We start from the raw sequence: 23,018 nt of genomic DNA on the forward strand, positions 1-23,018 counted from the left end.
TGAAACGAAATTTGTTTGGACTGTTCACTATTCTTCTTTCCTTTTTTTTTGTTGATCGCTGCAAAGCCACCCTTTTCGACCGACCGTCTGGTTTCGAGCCTGTTTTCATGAAACTTTAGCTATTACTGTTTTGAAAATTGCTTATCAACTTACGCTATTGCTGTGTTCATTCATCTTTTTAATAGACAACTCTTTCGACGATTAACTACGTTTGAATTCAATTTATTCGAAAGTAGTACAACCAATGTTTTAGTCTAATTAATTTTTAACTTTTGTATTTTTAATTACCAAATGGAATATTTTATTTCGCAATGGAGAGGAGACTTACTTAAATAAAAAAAGATTTGTTTGCTTCAGGAATTTTATTTGTTAAAGAATTAGGTTGGGTGAAGATTGTAATAAAATCAGTGAGAACATTGACGATTTTAAAGTTTAAATGGATGTTAAATAATAAATAAGATCTCATTCATGATGCACCGTTCATACTCCGCAGCACTGTTGGAGTTGGTGGTGTCGGAGAAGAAATGGCGTCGCGCGGTCTCAATTTCCTCAGTTTATAATGGAAGTGTTCATTTGACTGCGCTGTTGGTAAGATCTATAAATATGTGTATATATAATATATACAGATATAGATATACACATATTCGGAGGGAACCGCGTGGCAGCTGCCCGCACGCGAACAGCCTTCATTTTTATCCGGCTGATCAAATCGTTTTATCTCGAAGAAACCTGAACGTTGCAATTCCGACGCAACGAACAAAAGAATCATTGACACCAAGGATTAGAATTCTCGTACTGCTATTTCAATTTGATAATCATTCTTTATAAAAAGGAAAATCATGTCACAAAATTATAAAATTACTACTATGAATTTATAAAATATTTAATACATAATTATTAAATCTACTGGCTGAAATATATTGCGTGATTTTTTACGTTTGAACATTTTCTTACGTCAGAACATAAAGTCAGTATCAAAACATCTATTTCATTTAAATCTCTCCGAGTCGCGTTGGCATCCAGAAAATAAAAGAAGAAAGAAAATGATTACGTCTCCGAAAAAAATATACACTCGGCGCAACCGCGAGCAAATCCGGTGCCGGATGTGGTATACCGGAAGCAGAAGGGAAATTGCATTACATTTCCCTTCCGCAGACTTTTCTGATGGCCGCGATCTCTCGTAAGACACAAGCTGTCATAGTTCCGAAGTTTTTCCAAACCGAAAGCCAGATGCTTCACTGTGGCATCGCCGTCGGAGAAAAAGAAAGTCATGGCGATGTCTACCAGTCCGTTTAAATATAGCCGCGAGGTCTACGGTCCATGTTCCCTCTGGAGTATCCACGCGCATATTCCCTCTTAAACTATACGCGTAACAGAGGTGGAAATGGGACGGCGGGATTCGAGAGTAGAAAAGAAACGGCCGGCTAACGGGGACGAAGGGAAAACGATATTTTCTGGAAAACGGTGTGCCCCCGCGTATTTTCAAACAATTCGGTGGACAGATTTAAAGCGACTCCGCGCGATAGAAACACGTTTTCTCGATTCGGAATGCGACCTATCGAAGAATAAATATTACTCGTTTAACTCCTCCCCTCGATCCCGTGATTGAGTTATTCAAATGCGATCTTCTCAAGAAATTTATTCTTCGTTCAAGTGACTCGTTTACTTAAGGAAAAGCGAAATTATCGTATCATCGACGTATACCAAAGAATAAAACCTCACTAACGTAGCTATATTGCCGCGCATTTAACTCGAAAGCGCGATTCAATCTTCAAGTTCCCACAAAGCAGCGATATCAAAGGGAAAAACGAGTTCAAGCGTTTTTTCAAGCGTCCGCATCAACACAATAGGGACCGCTGCGCCGTGCTATTTTTCAGCAACATCGCGTCCCATTTTTCACGTGTACCCCGCTAAATATGTTTCGTGAAAACAGCAGGGTGTAAGGGGTGGCGAATAAATAACAGCGTTCCGAACGGGAAGGAACGTCACCGCGAAAACGACCAACGCGCCTCGGGTCCAATTGAAATATTTTCACCTCGACTGTGCTAAGCATAACTCGTTTCCTGTAAATTCGTCCTCGTCGGCGTGAACCACTGGAAAACGATGGCGGGAGAGGAACGCGGGGAAATAGGTGTTACGCGCCGCTATCGGAAACACCTGTATCCGATGGCAGCGCCGAGCCGTCAAACGTGGATGTGGCTCGATTCGTTAGTCGGTTATGCATCGTCGACGCTCGCCACGTTCACAAAGCACTGGCCAAATACTGGCCAGCCTCTCGGCGAACATAATTTATTGTCGCAGCATGGCGCAATGAAAAGCCCGGGCATTATCACGATGCTGCTTTTATCACGCGCTTGACTCCCATCCCCGTCGCCGTAGTTCCAGCATTAATACGCAATTTGTCGCGAGCTGTTTAACGGGGTAGCCGCGCCTCGAATTTTAGGCGAGTTATTCATATTTTAGGCGCGAATTGATGCACGGCGTCCATAATTTGTTCGCGGCTCCTTGAAACGGTGGCTTCTTTGGGCGAGATAACAGAAGGGTTGAAATATAGCGGAACGTATTTGCGTAGTTATTATTCGTCGTTTGAAGCTGTGAATCGCGTTTATATCGTTCTTTGAACCCTTGCGATTCTACTTGGAGATAGTTTCCATTTTGTTCCAACGTATTTTGAATATTTTACGATAATTTAATATTATCATTATCTCATGCGTGAATAAAGTTTTAGTGTTTTCTAGATGTTTCCAAATCAGTTTCCAAAACGATATTATAGTATAACTAAATTTAGCAATGTCAATATTGCGTATCACAGGGGGTTGAATTTTTTGTTATATCGATCTGAAGTCGAACGAGTTTGCACGGAGTCTAAATGAAAATAAGTTTCCGTTACACCCCCCTTAACCCACCACCTCAAAGTCTAAAATGCTACTAATTATTTCACCGACGAATTATTTATTTCTCATATAAACATGTCATTCTTCCTGATCTCTGTTTACTTCTTCACTTTAATATATATCAGGTCTATTCGTCCATCGTTCGACGTATGTACTCATCACTGGCTGATTTGATCGAACGCTCCACGCGAGATTCTCAAAACTGAATTCCACAGTTAACCGGTTGAAGGAAGTCGGTATCCGAAAATGACGCAATTCTTCGGTTCGTAGACGTTCGGTAGAGCGCGTCGCCGCTCATATGCATTTCCAGTCGACGTTCCCCGAGGAGCGAGGCTCGGCTCCGCGCGAGCGTCGAGAGGGTAAGAAGGGTACGCTCAATTAAACCGTCCCGCGCGAATGTTTTGCCGCGGCAACAACTCGTCGTGAAATATTCAGAAGAGCCGTTAAATCTTTTTCACTGTCCTCGGCTGACGGTGGTGGCCCTCGTGCCTCGCCACGGCCGCTCCGCCCTTCGTGCATCCCTTTTGACGTGTCTGTTATCCACACCCCGATCCTTCCCCGAACGCATAATCGCGTTCAAACCGTTCCAGCTCCCGAGCGCGTGGCTGCTGCCTTTTCAAAGAAAGTTATTAACGAGCGATATTACTCGTGCCGCTCGTGATTTTCCACCCTACCCGAAGAGCTTTCTAACCCTTCCCTTTTCGCCGCATTTTAATCGCCAGTTTTATCCGACCACGATGATACTCGAATACCCTGAAATAAACGGGTGGCACCGTTCCTGGCACACTATTTTTAAGCGATTTTCCGCGCACCGCGGAGGCTTTACGGGGATATTACGGGGGTTTCGCGTTTTAACGGGACGCGATTAGTCTCGCCCCCATCCTTCCCCGTTCGCTGTCTCTCTTTTTCTCGATCGCCCTCGCCCTCTGGAGATTCGCGAGATTTATTCGGTCCTCGACAGAACGAGAAGAGCACCTTCGGGAAACATGTTTCGTGCGTTTTTTACTCCTCCCTTTTCCACCCGCGTCGCTAGACCCCGAACGCGAGTTAAAGAGGAGTCTTTAACCTTTTTTTAGTACCTTGAGGGTCGACCTCCACTTTTTGAGCATCATGAATATTTAATGTTCGGCGGATTACGTGTACAATGGGGACGAGTGAAAGGCGGAGTAGTAGTCGCTGGTTACGTTGTAAACATTTATTAACGGAGAATTTTAAACGGAGAAGTTTGTTCATTTTCTGTTTTAAGAATTGAAAGGTATAGATTTTTTGTTCGATTTTCTTTCAAGTCGCGCGAAAAGATTTGAAAAAATACACGTCCAAAACCATCCCTTGTGGGGATCGAACCCACGACCTTTGGATTAGAAGTCCAACGCGCTATCCTCTGCGCCAAAGGGATGTCTGCTGATTTTCGTTAATATGTTTGCAGTTTCCGCGGTATTTTTTTGTTTATCTCGAAGCTTTTATCTTCTTACGGTTTTCTTACTGTTTCTCAAATTTTTCGGGCGCGAGTAAAGTACAGTGAATTTCGGATATTCGTCGTGCGCGTGGATTTTAAGCGAAGTTCTCGGCAGGTCGTATCAGTTGGCCGGAAGTTTCGTCGCGGGGAGGCGTCGCGGGACGACCTTAAAGACCAACTTGTTCGATTTCGTGTCTAGGAAGTGGAACGCAAACACGTTGCACCCAGCTAAATTTATCATCCGTACCGTCGACGTACCTCGCATCGTTTACTTACGTCGCTACAGAGATACTGCGATGGACGAAATTGTCGTTATTACGTAAAATAATTCCACCGAAGTCATCGTCCGCGATCAAATGTCAGCCTTAAATAAGAAAGCTACCCTGTGCTGACAACCTCGCCGCGAGTAGAATGATTGAACTGAAAATACACGATCAATACAGTTGACCTACCTTTTATTATTATTCTACGTGGATCGTACATCCTCGTGAAATCGATACTGTTCTATTTATTCTTCACCCCGGTTCACTAATATTAACGTGCACGCCGATCATTCTTCTCTAAGATAAAAGCACTTAATCATTTAAACTAAAACTTAAGAAGCTCACAAGTAATTAAATAATATAATACTATCATACAAAATTCATTTTGTCATCAATAAACTCGATGTTATTTTCTCATCAACTGATTTATTAAACACTTTCCTGACACTTTAATGGAATCAACCACAATCGATTCTACTCCGACATTATTTTCAAGCAGAATTCACGGACGCATTATGACGTCAGACCGTCGATACTTCCCTTTTTCAAAGGATTCACCTACATTATACTACTTACTCTCTCCTCGAAGAGACAGGGTCACTTCGTAAACTTCGGGAAATCCGACGAGCAGATTAGAAACGAGTTGATTCGGAGGGGGGGCAAATTAGTAAACAAATCCCCAGATCAAAGCGGTATCCGATAAATTCGAACACCACGGACCTGCAGATACGATTCAACCCGGGGAATGCCGAATCGAATCACAATCGAGTGGCGCATTAACATTCCCCGTCCACGGAAATCCTTTTCTGAGCTCTTCTCGCTTGCCAGAGACCGACGGGGGCGAAGATATCCTACACCTCTAGACCAAACCCTGCCGAAGACGACTCGGAGGAACCCTATTGGACGCCGGGGGAGGAGAAAAATTCTGCTCCCTTGGGAGTTTCCTTAAAGCTGCCCTCGTCTGAACAGGCTTGAGATATCCTTTATCGGGCTTCTTTGCGAAAACCTCGGGCGCTGAGAATCGGGAATCCGTCAGCTCCCTTTGAAACCCGACACACGGTGTACACAGTGTTGTAGACTTATGGATGTACAGGTTGAAGGACACTATTGAACGGACGACAAATATTTTAATGAATTTACGGCATGTACGAAGCGTATTCGAGCTGAGTGTTTTTCTTACTGTTATCTTTTCAGTTATATCAAATTCATAAAGAGTTTCATTAGTGAAAATTAAACTAAAAAGATTATTTCATTCTCACTAATGTGTGGTTAACAATAACTAATCAAATTCAAAAACAGTATCACCACTTTTTCAGAATCTCTTTAACCGCTATGATTTATTTTTCTATGATCGACACAACTACTTTGACATTAACAATTCACTGAAAAAAAAGAAAAACTTTAGGTATATCCTATGACTATATTTCCTCTATTGTATAATAATCGATAATAAACAAATAATATTCAATTTCAATTCACAAACATGGAGTAATATTTACATTTGTTAAATCCTGTTTAAAATCTTCATCGCGAGTCTCACATCTTATTATAAGACAAGGCGTTACTACTCACAGATAAACTACAGTTCAAATCGTTAATTTTTCTATTCGAACGCGCCGTTTCCGAAAACCCTTTCGTTCACTCCGCCCCAGGGCATTCCGCCGGAGCGTTTCTAAATAAGGCAGACGCCGAGCTGAAATAATTCCATTGCGATTCGCGTTTCCGTTGGCGAGGGACGCGCGCCGAGAATTCTTCTGTTTTCGCCTATCGTCTTGTCACAGGTCCCTGTCGATAATTCTATGACACCCCGTATGCAACGGTTTGTTTCGCGGCGCGGGTGTGCATATTCGTGGCATAGACAGCGGTTAGAGTTTACACGAGCGCACTGCCGCCAGGCAGACGTCGTCTGGGAAAGGCCCAGGCTAATTTTGCTGGCCACGGCAACTGGCGACCTGAGGCTAGCGTTCGAACGCGGTTCCGAGAGGTGCACAGCCGGCTGGGTATTCGTGCCTCGTAGCCGGCGAGTCCGAGCTCTTTGGGTAAATGTTTACCTCCCGGCCCGCTACCAGCCGATCTATATTATTATCTGGACCCGGTCGCTGCGCCGCTGTCTCCGAGTTGGACACTGTCCGACCACTGGTCCTTATCTAGGGGTTTGCTGCCGCAATCCTCTATACCTTCCCTGTTGATTTATTACTTTCCGACTACTTTTGTAACCTGAGCCTCTTGTCGGCTAAATCGGTTAACCCCAGATTTTGGATTTTGAAAAATTTCATCGTGGAATCGCTTGATCGACTCTTTATATTTAAAACAACTTGTTATTGCGTCTGGTACCATGAGATGGCAAGCACTTGGACATTCGAAAATTGCAATATAGATTAATTCGAGGATATGCAATTTTACGTATTCACGTGTTATTGTGTTAAAGAGTGAGAATCTAGAAACCAGGAAAATAATAATTCTTATAAATTACCGTATTCTCTTGCACAATATACAATCTAATGCTTATTTAATGAAACGTATATTCTCAAATTACTGCACAATCTTTCTTCCGAGTAAAAATGCAACTCGAAACACAGCGAAGCGAGGAAAGCAAGAAAAAGGATACAATCGGTCCGATTAAACTCGTAGAGCTAAATTCGTTCGATCCACGGAGTACCTATAACACGTGCGAACGATCTCCGCGAAAATCAGCTGCCATGGGAGGGGACCACTCGCTCGTCTCAGCCAGTCAGCGAGGTAACCGCGAGGCGGTCTTAAATTCTCAGTATTTTGTAAACAGCGAACGTGGCCCGCACGAAACAGAAGCTCGCGTGCGCCGCCAGCCTTTGGACGATAACGTTAATGGACTTCATTTACATTGCATAATTACACCGGAGCCCGGCGGACCGGCGCTCGGATTATGCGCGGGGAGTAACGACCAGGGGCCATCCGCTGTGACGAAGGAGCGAAATCCACTCGAAATTCTCGTGTAACCCCTGTTTCGTTTCGACCTGGCGGAATAATGGCTGCGACGCGCGCGGCCGGTATGCCTAAGAAACGCCCGTATCGCGTGTGCACGCGAACGACAACGGCTACAGGCTTGATCGTTGCATCCTCGCGTCGGATTAATCGATTTCGGATGCTCTCGACCGATACGATTGTTGTTTGTTGTTGCAGCTTACACGGACACCGGCTGAGATCCCCGCGGCTTTCGTGATGGGGGATTTTGCAATTTACGCTGTCCGCTGTTTACCGGTTCCAGCGTGGTCCAGTGCACTCTACGCATCGACAGTGTTGTACTCTGTTTTGTCCTCCACAGCTCGGATGTAAGCTTTCTTTTCTACGTATACCGAAATGCATTCGATACATTTGTTCGATCGAAGACAATTTCGCATTTTCTTGGAGTTTCGGTTGAGGATAACCCTTCGTGTACGTAGATTTTCGGGGATTATAAATTAAGGAACAAAGTTATTTCAATATTTCACTTGTGGATGCGTTATACGAAGCTTGATATTGTTTATAAGACTTTATAGTCTGGTTGCATCGAATCATGTGGTGACTGAGAGTCACCTGTCGAGTGCAGGGGGCTATATAAACCTAATGCGGCCAACGCGACATATTTCCCCACTGAAAACATAGGAAACATGAAACTAAGGAAAGTGTGAAAAATGTTCAAACCATCTGAAGAGAGTCTAAATCTTCCATCGTCACAGAAGGGTAATTTTGTGATGTAGACACCGGTCTGGCTTTCAGCCAGACTCGCGCGATCAAAGCTGCAGAAATCGAAGAGGCGAACGGCGTGTTCCATCGTTCTACATACGTGCGCAGCGAAGACAAGGGGGTTAATAGCATCATTGGTGTCCATAAGTAAATAACGAACGTCATCTAGCCCGGCGTTCGTTTAAGCGGGTCATCGAGAAGCCTGATCCGTTCCGCTGCTGGTTCTCGCGCGGTCAAACGGGCAGCGGCGGTGGCGCGTCAGACTTTGCGGCTCCTCGACTATTATGTCCGATCGGAGAACGGTCGTTAGATCCTATATCGATGGAGACTTATTAACACGTTATTTGCTAGAATCCAAATACAGCAATCTATAACGCGATGTAAAAAGTCATCGAAAAATATCTATGACAGTGATATTTTCCATAAGAAATTTATATAAACAAAGGACTAACTTAACACAAGTTAAACCAGTATTCAAAAGAGGAATTTCGCACGAAGTTCCTAAATGTGAAGCCAAGGTAACGGAATATTTTAATTACGTTATAGGGGATTCTACTGTTATCGAGTTTTTGATGGCATAGCGTACAATACCAACGCTAATCGGCCAAAACTTCTTGATGCATGTCGATTAAATTAACGTAGCATCAATTGTATTATAGTTGAAACATTGGTGATCGTATTATAAACTGTCTATACGCAATTTGTAGTATTTTAAAATTACCCCCTACTAAATAAATCACAGTAACACGTCGTTGGTATTAGCGACGCGTCTTCATTCCAGTAAGCCGGTAGGTAAAGTGTTGAGGCGGTCAATTTTTCGCGATAACGAGCAAGAAACGACGAATGAGGTGCGTCGTGCCGTGCCGGTAGCTCGCGTCGCCGAGATGCGAGATAGCGGTGTCACTTTTGCACGCCGTTGCATACGCGAATGCAAATCGTCGACGTCCATTATGCGCCGGCCCGATCGCGCGTGTCCCGCGATGCGCTCTTGCTGGAGGCACGTGGTTAAATATCGCGGGCGTCGGCCGTATCGCGACCAGCATCGATTCCATCGGTCGAATGGAAATTACGTTTATCTCCGGCGTGACCGAGATTTTTACTCGGCCGAATGAAGGGCTGCGGTAGCTGCCGCACCGGAACACGGAGTTTCTTGTGCTGGCCACGCTGCACGCGTGCTACGCTCACAGGAATTTTTAACGGACACGAAGTACCGGGCAGAACGGCTTTAGTTCGCCTTTGGAATTTCCGGGTTCTAAAGTATGACACTGGTTTATTGTGTTGTGGAAGCTTTTAATTATTGATGTAAGAGTGATAATCTTATTTTGTAGTAATTTATTTTATAGTGTTATTAATTTACAGTGGTAATTATTAGATGTGCAAACACATTAGTTTTCTGTCTTGCGATTCGTTTCGTGACTAGCCTCGCAGGGATTACTTGATTGTCAAGAATCTTTCAAGAACACTAGTATCTATTAACTTCAACTGAAGGTTTAATCATTGGCGTAGCAAATATCAATTAACCTATTATTTACTGACTATTTGTGTGACTATTGTTCCATTTACTTGAGAAGATGTATCGAATTAGAACAAAAGTGCGACAAAGTAAATTCAATATGCCGTTCTCTTTCTAAAGCTTCGCGAAAATCTGTCTCACACAAGCCACCAATTATAACTTCCCCGTGTTGCACCGTTTTAATGAAGACACCATGCAGCGGGCCTGTGCAGACGCGTAAACAAGGGTTCGGTTGTCCCACCGGACGAAACGAAATTCCCAATTAAGCGGGCTCAAAATCGCGGCGTAACTTGCATCCGCACCGACCGCGAATCCCGTGTTCCACCAGACTCCCCGCACCTGATCCGATCGAACGCGAAAATATCGTCGAAGAACAATCACCCTTTCCCGAAACACTTACATAGCCCCTGTAAGACGCCATGATGGAACGTTCGGTCCCCACCTCGCGCGAAAGCGAAAGGACCCCGAGAGCGGAGGGCGAATGCCTCCGGTCTCTTTCCTCCAGCCGTGTTCACCAACCACCATCAACCACCGTCACCACCACCATGGACGAGCACTACGCGGATCACCCACCAGCACCAGATTCACCAACACTGTCACCACCACCTGGACCGCGGCCACGTAAACCGATCGCGGGGCACCGGTTCGAGTCGAGAAGATAGCAGAAGAAGAAGAAGAAGAAGAAGAAGAAGAAGAAGAAGAAGAAGAAGAAGAAGAAGAAGAGAAGAAGAAGAAGAGAAGAAGAAGAAGAAGAAGAAGAAGAAAAAGATGAAGATGAAAACGAAGAAGGAAGGCAAGAGGAAGAAGAGCAGGAGGACGAGGATAGGAGACAGAGCCGATGGATCGGCGAAAAGCAAAGTTTCTCGAGGTCAAACGTGGCGAACCGATCGAGGAACGAACGGCTCGGCGAAGCGTCGTCCCCGGCGGCACGGTCTCATAAGAGAAGAAGGAAGAGAGCGCTACGGAGGCGCTTCGTTTCGGACGAAGCTCGGACCCTGAAGAGCCGGCGACCCGCGAGGCACGCCGCGTTCCCTCTCTCTTTTCTCCGTCTTCGCCGTCTCTTCTCTTCGCTTCTCTTCGCGCCTCTTCCGATCTCTTCCCTTCGCTCCCGTTCCGGCGACAGTTCTCCGTCCTCGTCCCGCCAATCGGCCGCGAACCGCCCGCGTCGCCCGCCCACCATCCCCGCGTATCGGCGTCTCTCGTTCATTCGCTTCGTTCAGTCGAGCCCTATTTTAAGAATAGCTTTACGTCCGCACCGTGCCGCCGGCTCCACGCAGCTTCCGTGCCCGCCCAACGCCGCGAACGGCCGAACAACGCGGCCTTCGAAGGGAAGCCGATCCGCGAGGGCCCCGAGAGTCTCGCGCTCGAATTTGTTTCCGTTACCGGGAATCGATGGCGGATCTGATACTAAAAAATGTTTGCGAGAGCATTTTGGCCACCTGGCATATGGATCGGACTGAGATTATTCGAGTTGGGTCGGGTCAAGTTTTCAAAAGAATAGTTTAGAACTAGTAAGTTTCGAGTACCCGCACATCCCTAGATCCCAGCTTGATTCTTCGTGAAGTAAATCGCGCGCATCAATGAATAGATGCTTGGATTTTCCGAATTTGAAGCATTTCGTAGGAAACAGGGTTTCGTAAATAAAGGGACTATAAATGCTGAAGGGACTGGTGAGGAATTCTTATGCATTGCTACTAGATAGAATTATTTTTTGTTATCCAGATGGTTTCGTTGTTTCCAAGGTAAAAGCACGATTGTAAAATGAGAAAATTGAATATTTTCTGAGGTAGAAACCTTTGTTACATTTCATAATTTACTTCTTATAGTAACTGTATCTGCTACATACGTTTGTGTTTTAGAAAGTATAGTCGAACGTAGCAAGAAACGCCCGATGATCTTCTTTGAGGATACCTTATCGTTTACCGATGGGCTGGGACGTGAATAAAAGGGATGGGATACTTCGAATGTAGAGTTTACCTTTTTGATAGTTTTCAATACGATTCTCCTTTCTGAGGGTTTCGATTTCCTATCAAATGGCTTGTTTAAAGGTATCGGGAAAGTTATACTTTGAAGGAACGTTTCAAGAGATGGACTTATTCTTTAAAGGCACGGAGGAAGAGAGAAACAGACGGCGGAGACGGTGGAAGATTTCGAGAGCAGATGGAGAATTATTCCTCGGTAGAATATTTTCAAGGGAACCGATCCTCGTGACCGCTTTGAGGGTGAACGCTCGTACCCGGAGAGGATTTCCAAGACGATAAATTGTTCTTTAGAATATCGAGGGAATTGCGAACCGATTGCGCTTCTAATGAGTAACAAGAAGAAAAGGTACTTCTAGTCTGAGCAGTTTAACTTTCTCCGTGATACCATTAATTAACTCTATAATAATATCGCAATCCTCTCGGAGAGTTTAATTTAATATCCGAGGCTTTAAATGGAACGTTCAGCTAAAAAAGAAGACGATGAAACCGTTCAAAAACGATTACAATCAAATGAATATCTTTGATAGGTATTTAAGTAACTAGGGACTATTGCGAAACAAGATATCACCAATACTGCTTATCTCTCATTTGTCTCAGTTACGCCAGTTTTTTTAACTTCTTCGTCTTTTTCCTCCATTTTCTGTTATTCTCTCGATAGTCAAATCACAGGATATATACTTATTGCGATTATTTAACATTACGTTTACGAGCGTTTATTGTGCAGCTTGTTCTATTGTCCCTAGAAAAATTGATGTTCGTTGATTCCGACATTGCAAATCAGAGATTAGAAGATAGACAATGAAAATATACACTCGTGTAATTGTTTCAATCAAAGTCGATTTAATCATTCGCCGAATAACCTTTATAAAGTGCAATATGCGTCAAATTGATGTATCCCGTAAACCTAATATTAAACGATTTCGTTATCCTTCGTTTAAAACGTCCTCTATTCTTTACGAAGCTTTAAATTTGAAAACATTGCTAGACATTCGCGGAAAGTGATTAATGTGTAAAGAATAGTCATCCTTCGACTCCCCGGAGTACAATTCCTCAGCTCGTACGGTAATGAAAACTACGTTAACCGGATATGCTATACGTCGACGTCAGAAGCCGCGATACTCGTGGAGGCGTATAATATTCAGTCGGTAAGCGTCGGATACGGCGGTCCCAGAATTCTCCGGGGGATTCCGCGTAGGAATCCGACGGGGCGGGGACAAACTACTGGCAAAACTACCGTCTTTGTCCAGGAAATGAGGCCAGTGTTGCAACGGGTACCCGTTTCTGGCAACTGGATTCTCTGGACGGGTCTCTCTTTGTGCGATCCCCGCAGAACTCCTCGAAAACGGAAACTCCACCCGGTGGCGGCGGCATCGACGAAGGGGAGGTCGGCGTTCTCCTTCGAATAGGGAAAGAGAGATCCAGTCGCGGGACGCGCTCGGTTAGACGGATAAAGAGGACCGAGCCGGGGAAAGAGGGCCGAAACGGCGAAATAAAGACGACGAAATCGCCATTGTTACCGCGAACAACCCTCGCCCGCCACCCTACACCCCGTCTGGAAGTAAACGGGGGCGAATTAACCATCCGATGTAAGGATTGGATTCGATGAACCCATAAACTTATCACTTTACCCTTTAATAAATCGCTTTTGTATGATAGTCTGATGTAATTTTTCATTCGTTTACAGTTAACGGGGATATACCCCTTTACTTACGTAAGTGTACAAACATGTCGAGGTAATAGAGGTTTAGAGTGTGACGTAAAGTTGATTTTTAGCTGAAGGTAGGCTGACGTGTGTGGCAGAAGAAGGAAAACACGGTAGGCAGAATATTTTGCAATACAGTTGGTTATGTATCTGAGTATTTAAATGTTCAAAAATTCACTTTTTGAAATTATTCATTGCTATATTGTTAATAAACGAATGATCTCGATATGGGAATTGTATTTGCTTATCCTTTGCGTTGTAATTGTTTTTTTATTTCGTTTTCGGTCAAGTCTGATTTAAGTTACCGTTAATTCTATCCTGGTTTAATCTTGATTGAATTTGTCAGAGGTAATCTCATAGTGCAAAGGGTGGATCAGATTGAAACAAACCCACCCGCCCTGTGGAGGGTTAAAACGACGCGGATTGTTCAACTTCGAGACAACTGCGGACGTTTCGTTTCACCGATAAGGGGAAACCGGCTTGGATTACGAACGGTAAGCTAATTACGAAGAGTTCGAGTGTTTCTAGACGCGAAACCGAATCGCTGGAACGGCGACAGACTGGGAGGGCGGGGGAGAAGGAGGAGGACGTGTACTCGAAGCATCATTAGCTGATGCATAATGTGAAAAAATTGAACTACGAAGAAGAAACGGTTATTAATCCGCCGCTGGTAACGAGGGGAGCAAGATGTCTAGTGTCTTAAGAAAGTCTCTGGGCTGTTGAATTATTCCTTTGGTTGTAAACGTTCGCGAATGAGGGTCTGGTTAATTGAATCCGCTTCCTATCCTGCTGACGGTTACTCGACGTGGAAGCATGCTGAGGGAGTTTTGTCTAGGGTGGACATGTCGTGAATGAATTTCAAAATATATTTTTTGCCTCTATTTGCAGCGTTATAGGACGGACAATTTAATGGAAGGATAATTTTATATCGTCATAATGGTTGTATAATAAATCGTAATGCTATCAATGATCGTAGAATATAATTCTGTTAATCGCTACGTATATTTGTTTCGAAAGTAGAATGTGATGTCCAGAGTCAGACAGACGGAAATAGTAGTTTTCGAAGTACGAATACTGTCAAGGTTTTAAGATAGAAGGTATCCGTATAAGCATTTTTATTGGGGGGGAAGGACATTTCATCTTGAGAATACTGACCTCATTAGATTATAGAGCATGTTTTCTCATGGAATAAGCAAAGAACAGCTTCTCTCGGACTAGGAGTAATAACTTCTTTGAAAGCCATTTTGTTAAGGAAGCCTCGACAGGCTCGTCGAGAAGATTCTCTTGCCGACAAGTTGCTAGTACAAAGTCAAAGCGTTTGCGAAGAAAGAAGAAAATACTTGGAGCACAAGAATAAGTGAAAAAACAGTGAAAACGAATATATAGCTTTTGAAAGAGAATGGAATGTCCACTTTATTTTAATCGCATAAAATTTGCCAGTAACATTTTCATGGAATAAATGTGTCCACTATAATTAAAGAACTTTATTTTTAATAACTGGACAGCCTATAAAAATTCTTGAATTCAAAAACATTCTTAATAAAAACAGCTTCATCCTGACCAACAAATTTAAAAGCATAGTTGACGCGGTCACGCGAATCCGATTTCGTGCTGCCACCTTTCGAGGTGCAGCGGAAACCAATTAGAAATCAGCGAGTTTTCTCTGTCTCAGAACCAGTCGACAAATCTGTGTTACCAAAGAATCAGTCCATTATCGACAGACTGAGTACACGCGCCGAATGACTCGGATTGGAGGTTTCGCCGTCGATGGCGCCACACGAAAGACGCCGGGAAGTTTAAAAAAAAATCGTAGAAATCAAACAAAAGTTCCAGGAAGCCTGTCAGCCATTTATGTTTCCCTTTACGATTTCCTAGCCGCGCGTAGTTTGTTTTCTGGTACTCGAACGACCGAGAAAGGATCAATAAGGAAACATTGTTGCGCGTTTAAACGTGCGCGCGTCGTCGATTCTTCAACGTCCGCCCTAATCCTCGTCTCTCGGAACGAGTTTGAAGCCGGAATCAGGCAACGACTCTGACAAATCGTGTCGAATCCCCTGGTGGCAGTGAAAATGAACCGTGGTCGGGCGACGGTGTCACCGATAAATCTCAATCGTGCTTGTCGGAATCGCGGAAGGCAACGTCTGCCGGCGAGCGTCGCGCGACGTTGCATCGGTTCAGTCTCCACGGATCCACCTAGAAATATTTTCGTTCCCGATATAGAAGCACCGGCGTATAAATACTCGTCGGACAAGCAATAAAAATATCGACGAGCGGCAGCGACTCGCGCCGTTAGCGAGCGGACTCGTCTCGCTCCGGCACGATCAGTTCCGATTTCATATCGGATCCACTTGGGACGATGGTTCTTCGTCATTGTGCTGACTGGGACGCTGCGTTTGCAACGAATTACGAACAGAACGAATACAGAACACGTATCCATGTTTCGGTATTTAAACTTTCAGCTTCCAGTGACGAGGATGGTCGAGCGTATGGAACGTAAAATAAATGAAAAAGAAATCGGGCATCCGTATTTGCAAGATTGATTTGGGGAATGTGAAATGAACTGTAGAGATGAATCGTTTCAAGGCTGATACTGAAATATTATGAACCAGCTGTGTTATTTGTTGATCGATGGAAATGTCGATAAGGGTAAGAAGTTAATTAATATTATTGTATTTGTGTATAAAGGGAATAAGAGAATATTTCGAAAATGAGGAATTGATTTGCAGAGAAATATAAATAAAATACTATTACAAAGACTGAACAAATATGGGTTTCTCAATTCATGTTACTGCCGTGATAACGCGAGAAACAGAAAACTTGAAGAAAACCGAACTGAAAATTAAGAACTCGTCGCGGAGAGTTCAACGCGTGACTGAGGAGGGATTGATATTTCATACGTTTTAGCCCACTTTCCCATTGGATACAAGTGTATATCGTTCGGACAGGAATAGAGCGGATTAGTCATCTTGAGTTTCTCTCTGCAACGCTGAAAAGCTTTAGCCAAAGATCTTTCCGGGCGATTTCGGACAGTGACTCAACATTCAGCAGACAGAAGTCGCTTTTGCGCGCCTATCGGTTGCTCCTTGCGCGTTCCACATTTTCAAATCCGATTCTTTGATACCGATATTACTCATCGGCGTTACCTTTATTAGTCAAACGTTAGCGCCGATTGCCAAATTCCGAATTCTTTCCACCTCGAATCATTACCCGCAAATATTTCCTATAGGGCATATAACAAACGATTGAGAACAATATTATGTTTGCTTGAAAATTGTCTGAAACGAATCGAAAGGCCGGAGGAAATCTGGAGAAGCGGTGACAACAGCCATTCTAGTTTCTCGACGGAGAGGAATGAAGTTTCTCCCACGAAGAATCCAGATCATTTAAAATAACCGATGAGAAAATAGAACGACAATAAATTCGATAAGACGACGATGGTGCAGAGTGACGATGTAACGATCGCGTTTCAAGTTTCCCCGATTTCGTGCAAGCTTACAGAATTTTTCCTTGGCACGTGCGACCGATCCTCGTTGTACAGGAACGCGCGAGCCGGGTATTACGGTTGCGTGTCCACTCCCAACGCAATCCCGATTTATATCGTTTGATTCAGGCCAGATCCCATTGTTTATGGTCGACAGGGTATTCTCGGTGATTGTATTGTGCCCGGAACGGTGCAAGTTAATGATCACCGGCGACCTAAATTCCGCACGTCGATACCCTGTAACCCCCACGGATGAGCGACGCGGGCTCGAAACCCGCGGAACCGATCCACTCTTTAAATAAATCGACCGAGGAGGTAATTCAAAACTCTCGGTCTCGACTCCAGCTGTCCGATCATTAGTAACAGATTTCTAGCGACCGTTCTAGGATCCACCTGTTGCCTTCTTCCTGACTCGATCGACCGGCATAATTTTAGAGTAGCAATGGGTATGACCTGATCATACAGTATTGATCGTAATTAATCGGATGATTCGGATGTTGGAGGACATCTACGTTACCTTCACTCTGTAATGATAGTGATCGTATCCTGAATTTCGGTTGTCGGGTTTCAATCCTGCTAAATTTGAAGAGATCGTTACGTGTGATATCGCAGTGGAGTCTTCAAACCTGCGAAGAAGGCTTTAATTTTCAAAATAAAATTTTACAAATATGTAAAATTGTTCGAGCTATTGTGAGAAGTACAGTAAAATCATTGATGAGATAAACAAGACATAACACTAAAAAAAGATATTTCGAAGCATGGAATCATCTGGCGTGACCACAGCTCGAAGACATTTAGAAATAGAATTTCATTGATTCTAAATTGGGATACTCGCTAATTGTAAGTGTTCAATTAACAAATAAAATGACGAATGTCTGTTTCTCACCGTTTACTGTCTGATTCGTTTCACCGATTTCCATCAAACAATTAAATCGTTACTTCTGAATGGAAGACGCCATTTTTCGTTCCCCGAGACATCGATACCACACGATCGCATGCGGAGGGTCAAGCTTCCGCGGCTTGACCGATAGAGCGGCACTGTTTACAAACATTAAACTCATGATCGAGAAGTCAAGATCTTTTGATGCGCAGTACCTGCGAGAATTCAGTCGAATGAGAGAGTCAGAAGGGGGATATATTTAGAAAATTGGGGCAGTGTGCTTACTCGGCGACTCCGGGATCGTTATAGGTCTTTTTACGCGATCCCGAAGAACGCTTCTTCGTGTTATCGATACCTTCTCTCACAGGAAATCGCCACCGGTCCCTTAACACGCGACTGCGTCTCGTTCATGCAACAAAATAACTATCGCCGCGTAACCGAATCGCGATCAGAGCACCAAATTAATCTCCGCGGACTTATCCAGCTGCAGCCAAAAAAAAATGGCCTGACACATATTAGCGGATGAACCAATCTAAAGATATTTCGTTTCTCCGAACAATTTTCGAAAACTCGTTTACGTAGTTGTTGGCCCCGTGGCGCGGAGTCAAAAGAGTTTATAAGAGCGTTGACTTGAAACTCGAACCCTTCTCATCAGCTTCTAAATAACACTTTTATCAGCTTCCTCGACATTCTTCATTACATTAAACTATACAATTACTTCCTTGCTAAGCCTCCATCTTTGGAAACACGATAAATTCTGATTTTATCGAAGGAACGTCAGAAATCGCAAAAATATCTCCCGCAGATCGTTTCTCCATTCTGTCGTGTACATAAAACAATCAGCTGAAAGTTGAAAGCGATATTTAGACGCAGTAAAAATAGCTCTCCACGCAGTCGGCCAGCAAATAGTTCAAAATCAAGCGGTTCGTCGGTGGAAAACGTGTCCCCTCGGTGAAGCCTGAACCATCCTTTTAAGCTTTCGCACCCTGTAAACAGAATGCTGTGGCGACAGGGTGTCTCGTATCGCAGTCCAATGCCTGTCTAAGGCCAAATGCACGTGAGCGGTTCGCGACAAAATGTCGCAGCTGAGATTGTTTTGGAGGGATAGAGGTTCTTTTATTCTTTTCTGTCACATCGTCATGCGTGACATGACATTTTGCAACATTGTCGCAGATCGGTTGTATGTGTTTGGCCTAAACGTTCCGTCGCGAATTGGAAACGCGGATACAAGGAAGTCTGTGGGCACGGGTCCCCGCATAGGTATACACCTTGCCGGTCTCGGAACGCTTTGAGGGTGATGCTGGCGGAGCGGCTTCTCTGTTGGTGGGGAAAAAGAGAGAAAGAGCCAGTTATTCTGGTCTGAGGTCTTCCTATGTGCTTTCCGATGCCTGGAATTCTCCACCAGATGGAGCCACGCGCACGGCCGCGCCGGAGTGGGAGCAAGGTGATGAAGAGGACGCCGAAGAGAAGGGGCCAATCTCAAATTACTTGGTGAGCTCCGGGCTAGGCCGACCGAGCATCTTTGCCCACCATCGCCCGGCGACCTTTTATAGACACTCGACGGGAGTGGGGCGGGGTGGGTGGTCGTAGAAATTTTGTGAAAACTGGAGGTTTTAGGAAAATCTGCGCCGACCCGTGCCCGGCATCACACCTTCTGCCCCCTAAGGGTACGTTTGCAGTGGAACTGCGGCGTCCAATCAGAACGGCGATAAAGGCGAAGCGCAGGAATATGATTTTGTTTTGCAATTGAAGCGATTATGTTGGACGACGTGTGAAGTTATGCAGTAATTACTATGCTTAGTGATTATTACGTTTAGGAATTATTAGGTTAGTAATTCTTATGTTTAGTAACCATTAAGTTTGTTAATTATTATGTTTAGTAATCATTATATTCAGTAATTATTACGTTTAATACTCACTACGTTTTATAATTATTACGTATAGTACTCACTACGTTTGATAATTATTACGTTTAGTAGTCACTACGTTTTATAATTATTACGTATAGTACTCACTACGTTTGATAATTATTACGTTTAGTAGTCACTACGTTTTATAATTATTACGTTGAGTAATCATTATGTTTGACAATGGCAAACACGAATAATACAATGCATAACATTTACGTTTGCAACGTATCGTTTTCGTGACATTTCAACTCGCGTAACTTGAGGATAATAATTCTTCTTCAGCTGTAGCAGCTTTCGGCAACTTCATTACAAACGCACCCTAATACAGCGTCCTCGTGAATGTTCGAAGAAGAACATCGTTCCCGTAGGTGGGAATCGAGCGGCGAATTCGGGGAATTTTCATAGTGGATACCGGCCGGCCGAGTCTCGCTGTTTCGGATAAAGAAAAATGTATTACGGGATATAAATACTGGTGGAATTCATGGCGGTGGGAGTGGGGCGATATGCTGGTAGAATGAGAGTCCTGCTTTCAGACTGGCCGGCCAGTGGTAAGAGTAAACGATAGCGTAATCGGAACTATTCCGGAAACAGTGGAATGGAGACTAATTAAGGGAAAGGATAAAGGATTACATCTTGCATGTTCAATGGAAAATTACGCAAACAAGCTTTCACGGAAGATTAAATGTTTAATTAATTAATTAATTAAATACTTATAAAAATAGATTTCCTTCAATGTCCAATATTTCAGTTCCTTTTTTGAAATACTGAGTATTCAACAGAGATGATACTAATTGGAAACCTGTCTCTTATTTTTATAAGACAGGATTCAGTGACACAGTAAATAGCTCTAAATATAATACAAAGCATTGTTGTACGAGAATATCAAAACAACGACAACTCTGATGGAAACACGCCCGGCATTCCCGGCAGTTACCGATTAGTCAACAACTACACCGTGTGTAAATACCGAAAGGCCCGCAGACTTTCCACAGCAGCTGCGAGAACAGCGAGAATTCGCGACAAATTCCGAGAATCCGAATTGTAGGGGACGATTTTTCACGAGAAATTCCCCATCACCTGTTGAGTCATCGGTCAACCTCTTTTAGATGAGATCGTGTTGTTACATGTGGTAGAAGATATCTACGTATCTTTCAAAAATATGTTCGCCATCATTCGAAATGTTAAAATGCGTTTCTATATACATTGATCTTCTATAGCCGAATTGTCTGCACCGAAAAAACTAAGAAACCCATTTAATATGTTATCAACTTAGAACCTTCTACATTGTCATTAACGTTACATACTTATTTTTCAAAATACTTCTTCCATTATTTTTTATCAACTAAATCCTCTTTTCCCATTCTACTTAATTTTTTTTTTTAAATACCTTTCGTGGATCGTAAATCAAATTACACGAAAACACATGCCCATTTCGCTTTGCGGAGCGGATCGTTTCTCCCTTAGTGCGGACGTGTAATTATGCATTATCCTGTACGAGTAATAAATCATACACCCCACTCGGCGAGTCCACGTCCGAAAATAACCGCGGATGATTCGGCGGTTCTAAAAACGATTTTGGCTACGATATGACACCGGGCCGCCGATGTCCGGGATTGTTACACTTTTTAAAGTTACGCCCGGTGATCGGCGCCCGGGTGAGTCAACGACTCCTCTGATCGATGGCCGATCTATGCGAAGTGATGACCCTGTAGCTTTTCAAGTACGTTATATCTAAATCGGTACGAAGAGCGGCGCAGTTGCACGGCCGAGTCTTGGACGAATAATTCCACGGCGAGAGGCGTGGGACGCCAGGGCTAATTCTAATTCTAATTGGCGAAGTAACGCTCGGACAATCCCGAGGGTGAATCGATTTTTGATCGTGACCCGTACACCTGTTGAGCCGCGCAACGTTCGTGCGCTTCCGACCCGTGAATCTTAACCGCTCGCATTCGAAAACATTTTACTAGAAATATTCAACAGTTTTGGGTGAAATACAGATGACGTCTTTCGAAACTAACTTCATTAGAAATCATACGGTGATTAAGGGACGAAGCTGTTTTACTTCAATGTTTCATATATCAATGCGTTATAATATTATTTATTAAGAGAATCATAATTTTGCTAGATTAAGTCGAATGCAAAGGGTTAACGTTTCTACCGGATGTCTGTTAACCTATTCGAAACTAATCGCACACCAGTTGTGTAATGTAACAGTTATCCAACAAGATCACACGAGTAAAGTGACAAGTAAAAATAGGTAAAGTTTTAACCTCCAAAAGTCCCAGACTCTTGAAAATACCATCTTTTTGGAAAGAGAAATGCGAATATTTTCTTTTGACCGCGTGGGCGGGAATATAGATCTTATATCAAAGGATTAAAGTCGAATTCTATTTTCAATACGCACAGTAATGGGTAAACATTATTCGCCGTCGGGCCGTATACTGATTCAGTTACAAAAATAATTCTACTTGGTATGTAGGAAATAAAAGGTATAACAATTATTGTACTCCCTATTATAACTGTGAACTTTGAACTACATGAATGCGGCAGATTTATTTCTACTACGCTTTAAAATTTGTATTTTATAAACAGGAATCCACGTAAGCGCGCAGAGAAATGAATAAAAATATATTGTTAAACATTCAAGGCTACTTCCTTTCGATCAGAATATAATTGTTTCTCGAAATTTTGTACAGTCAACCCTCGATCACCACGGTTAATTCGTTCCGAGTGATTCAGAACCGTGTCAAAATCAGAAGTCACACAAACATCATGCATTCGTTCGTGTCATTTGAAACCGTGTTCTTAGATACTCCAGATCCACATATGAAAGGAACCATGGAATTGACGTTTCGTATAATGTAGCTAACTTATTGGAGACCAATAACATAACCGTAAATCATTTCACAATCTGTAGTTAAACATCGACTACATAGTTGTATCAAACACTTTCTGTACTGATTTGAATCGCAGACCCTTGCAGTGTTGAGCTGTAGACTTTGGGAAATTATATTCGGTCACGAATGCCTTAGTAATCCAGTTATTGCAACATATGTTATTCAAGACACCATGCAACTCGATCACCGTGTTACCCAAGAGTTGCCCGTGCCGTGCGAAAGCATGAAAATCTATTACTTCTATTTATCGGTATCGCCAGAAGATCTACGATTCAACATTACAGAAGAAGGGGTTAACGGGATTAGCCACGGAACGGTTCAAGGAAGGTGGCAGGTGC

At 43.5% G+C, this 23,018-nt stretch overlaps 1 protein-coding gene, 2 long non-coding RNA genes and 1 other non-coding gene across 7 annotated transcripts in view; 1 reads left to right on the top strand and 3 right to left on the bottom strand.

Annotated features, from left to right (window-relative positions):
* LOC116429783 (uncharacterized) overlaps positions 1–10,403 on the bottom strand; it is a 71,754-nt gene extending 61,351 nt beyond the window's left edge. For all 4 annotated transcript variants that reach the window (XR_012999591.1, XM_076371717.1, XM_076371718.1 and 1 more), the window contains exon 1: positions 10,229–10,403. Coding sequence is in view for 3 of the 4 variants with exons in the window: in XM_076371717.1 (XP_076227832.1) it covers positions 10,229–10,249 (21 nt within the window). In the remaining variant the exon portion in view is untranslated. The remainder of the gene's footprint in view (positions 1–10,228) is intronic.
* Positions 4,218–4,290, bottom strand: TRNAR-UCU (transfer RNA arginine (anticodon UCU)). Its single transcript has one exon. It is a non-coding gene; the product is annotated as a tRNA-Arg (tRNA).
* A 1,334-nt stretch (positions 10,404–11,737) lies between the features above and the next one.
* On the bottom strand, positions 11,738–18,257 carry LOC116429689 (uncharacterized). Its single transcript, XR_012999592.1, has 4 exons — positions 18,159–18,257; positions 17,880–18,088; positions 17,511–17,566; positions 11,738–17,446 (listed from the first exon to the last, which is right to left on the bottom strand). It is a non-coding gene; the product is annotated as an uncharacterized LOC116429689 (long non-coding RNA).
* An 867-nt stretch (positions 18,258–19,124) lies between these two features.
* Positions 19,125–20,504, top strand: LOC143175037 (uncharacterized). The gene is made up of 2 exons (XR_012999628.1): positions 19,125–19,700; positions 20,066–20,504. It is a non-coding gene; the product is annotated as an uncharacterized LOC143175037 (long non-coding RNA).
* Positions 20,505–23,018: the final 2,514 nt, after the last annotated feature.

The sequence above is a fragment of the Nomia melanderi genome, chromosome 10 (assembly GCF_051020985.1).
Source record: "Nomia melanderi isolate GNS246 chromosome 10, iyNomMela1, whole genome shotgun sequence".
Classification (NCBI taxonomy): Eukaryota; Metazoa; Arthropoda; class Insecta; order Hymenoptera; family Halictidae; genus Nomia; species Nomia melanderi.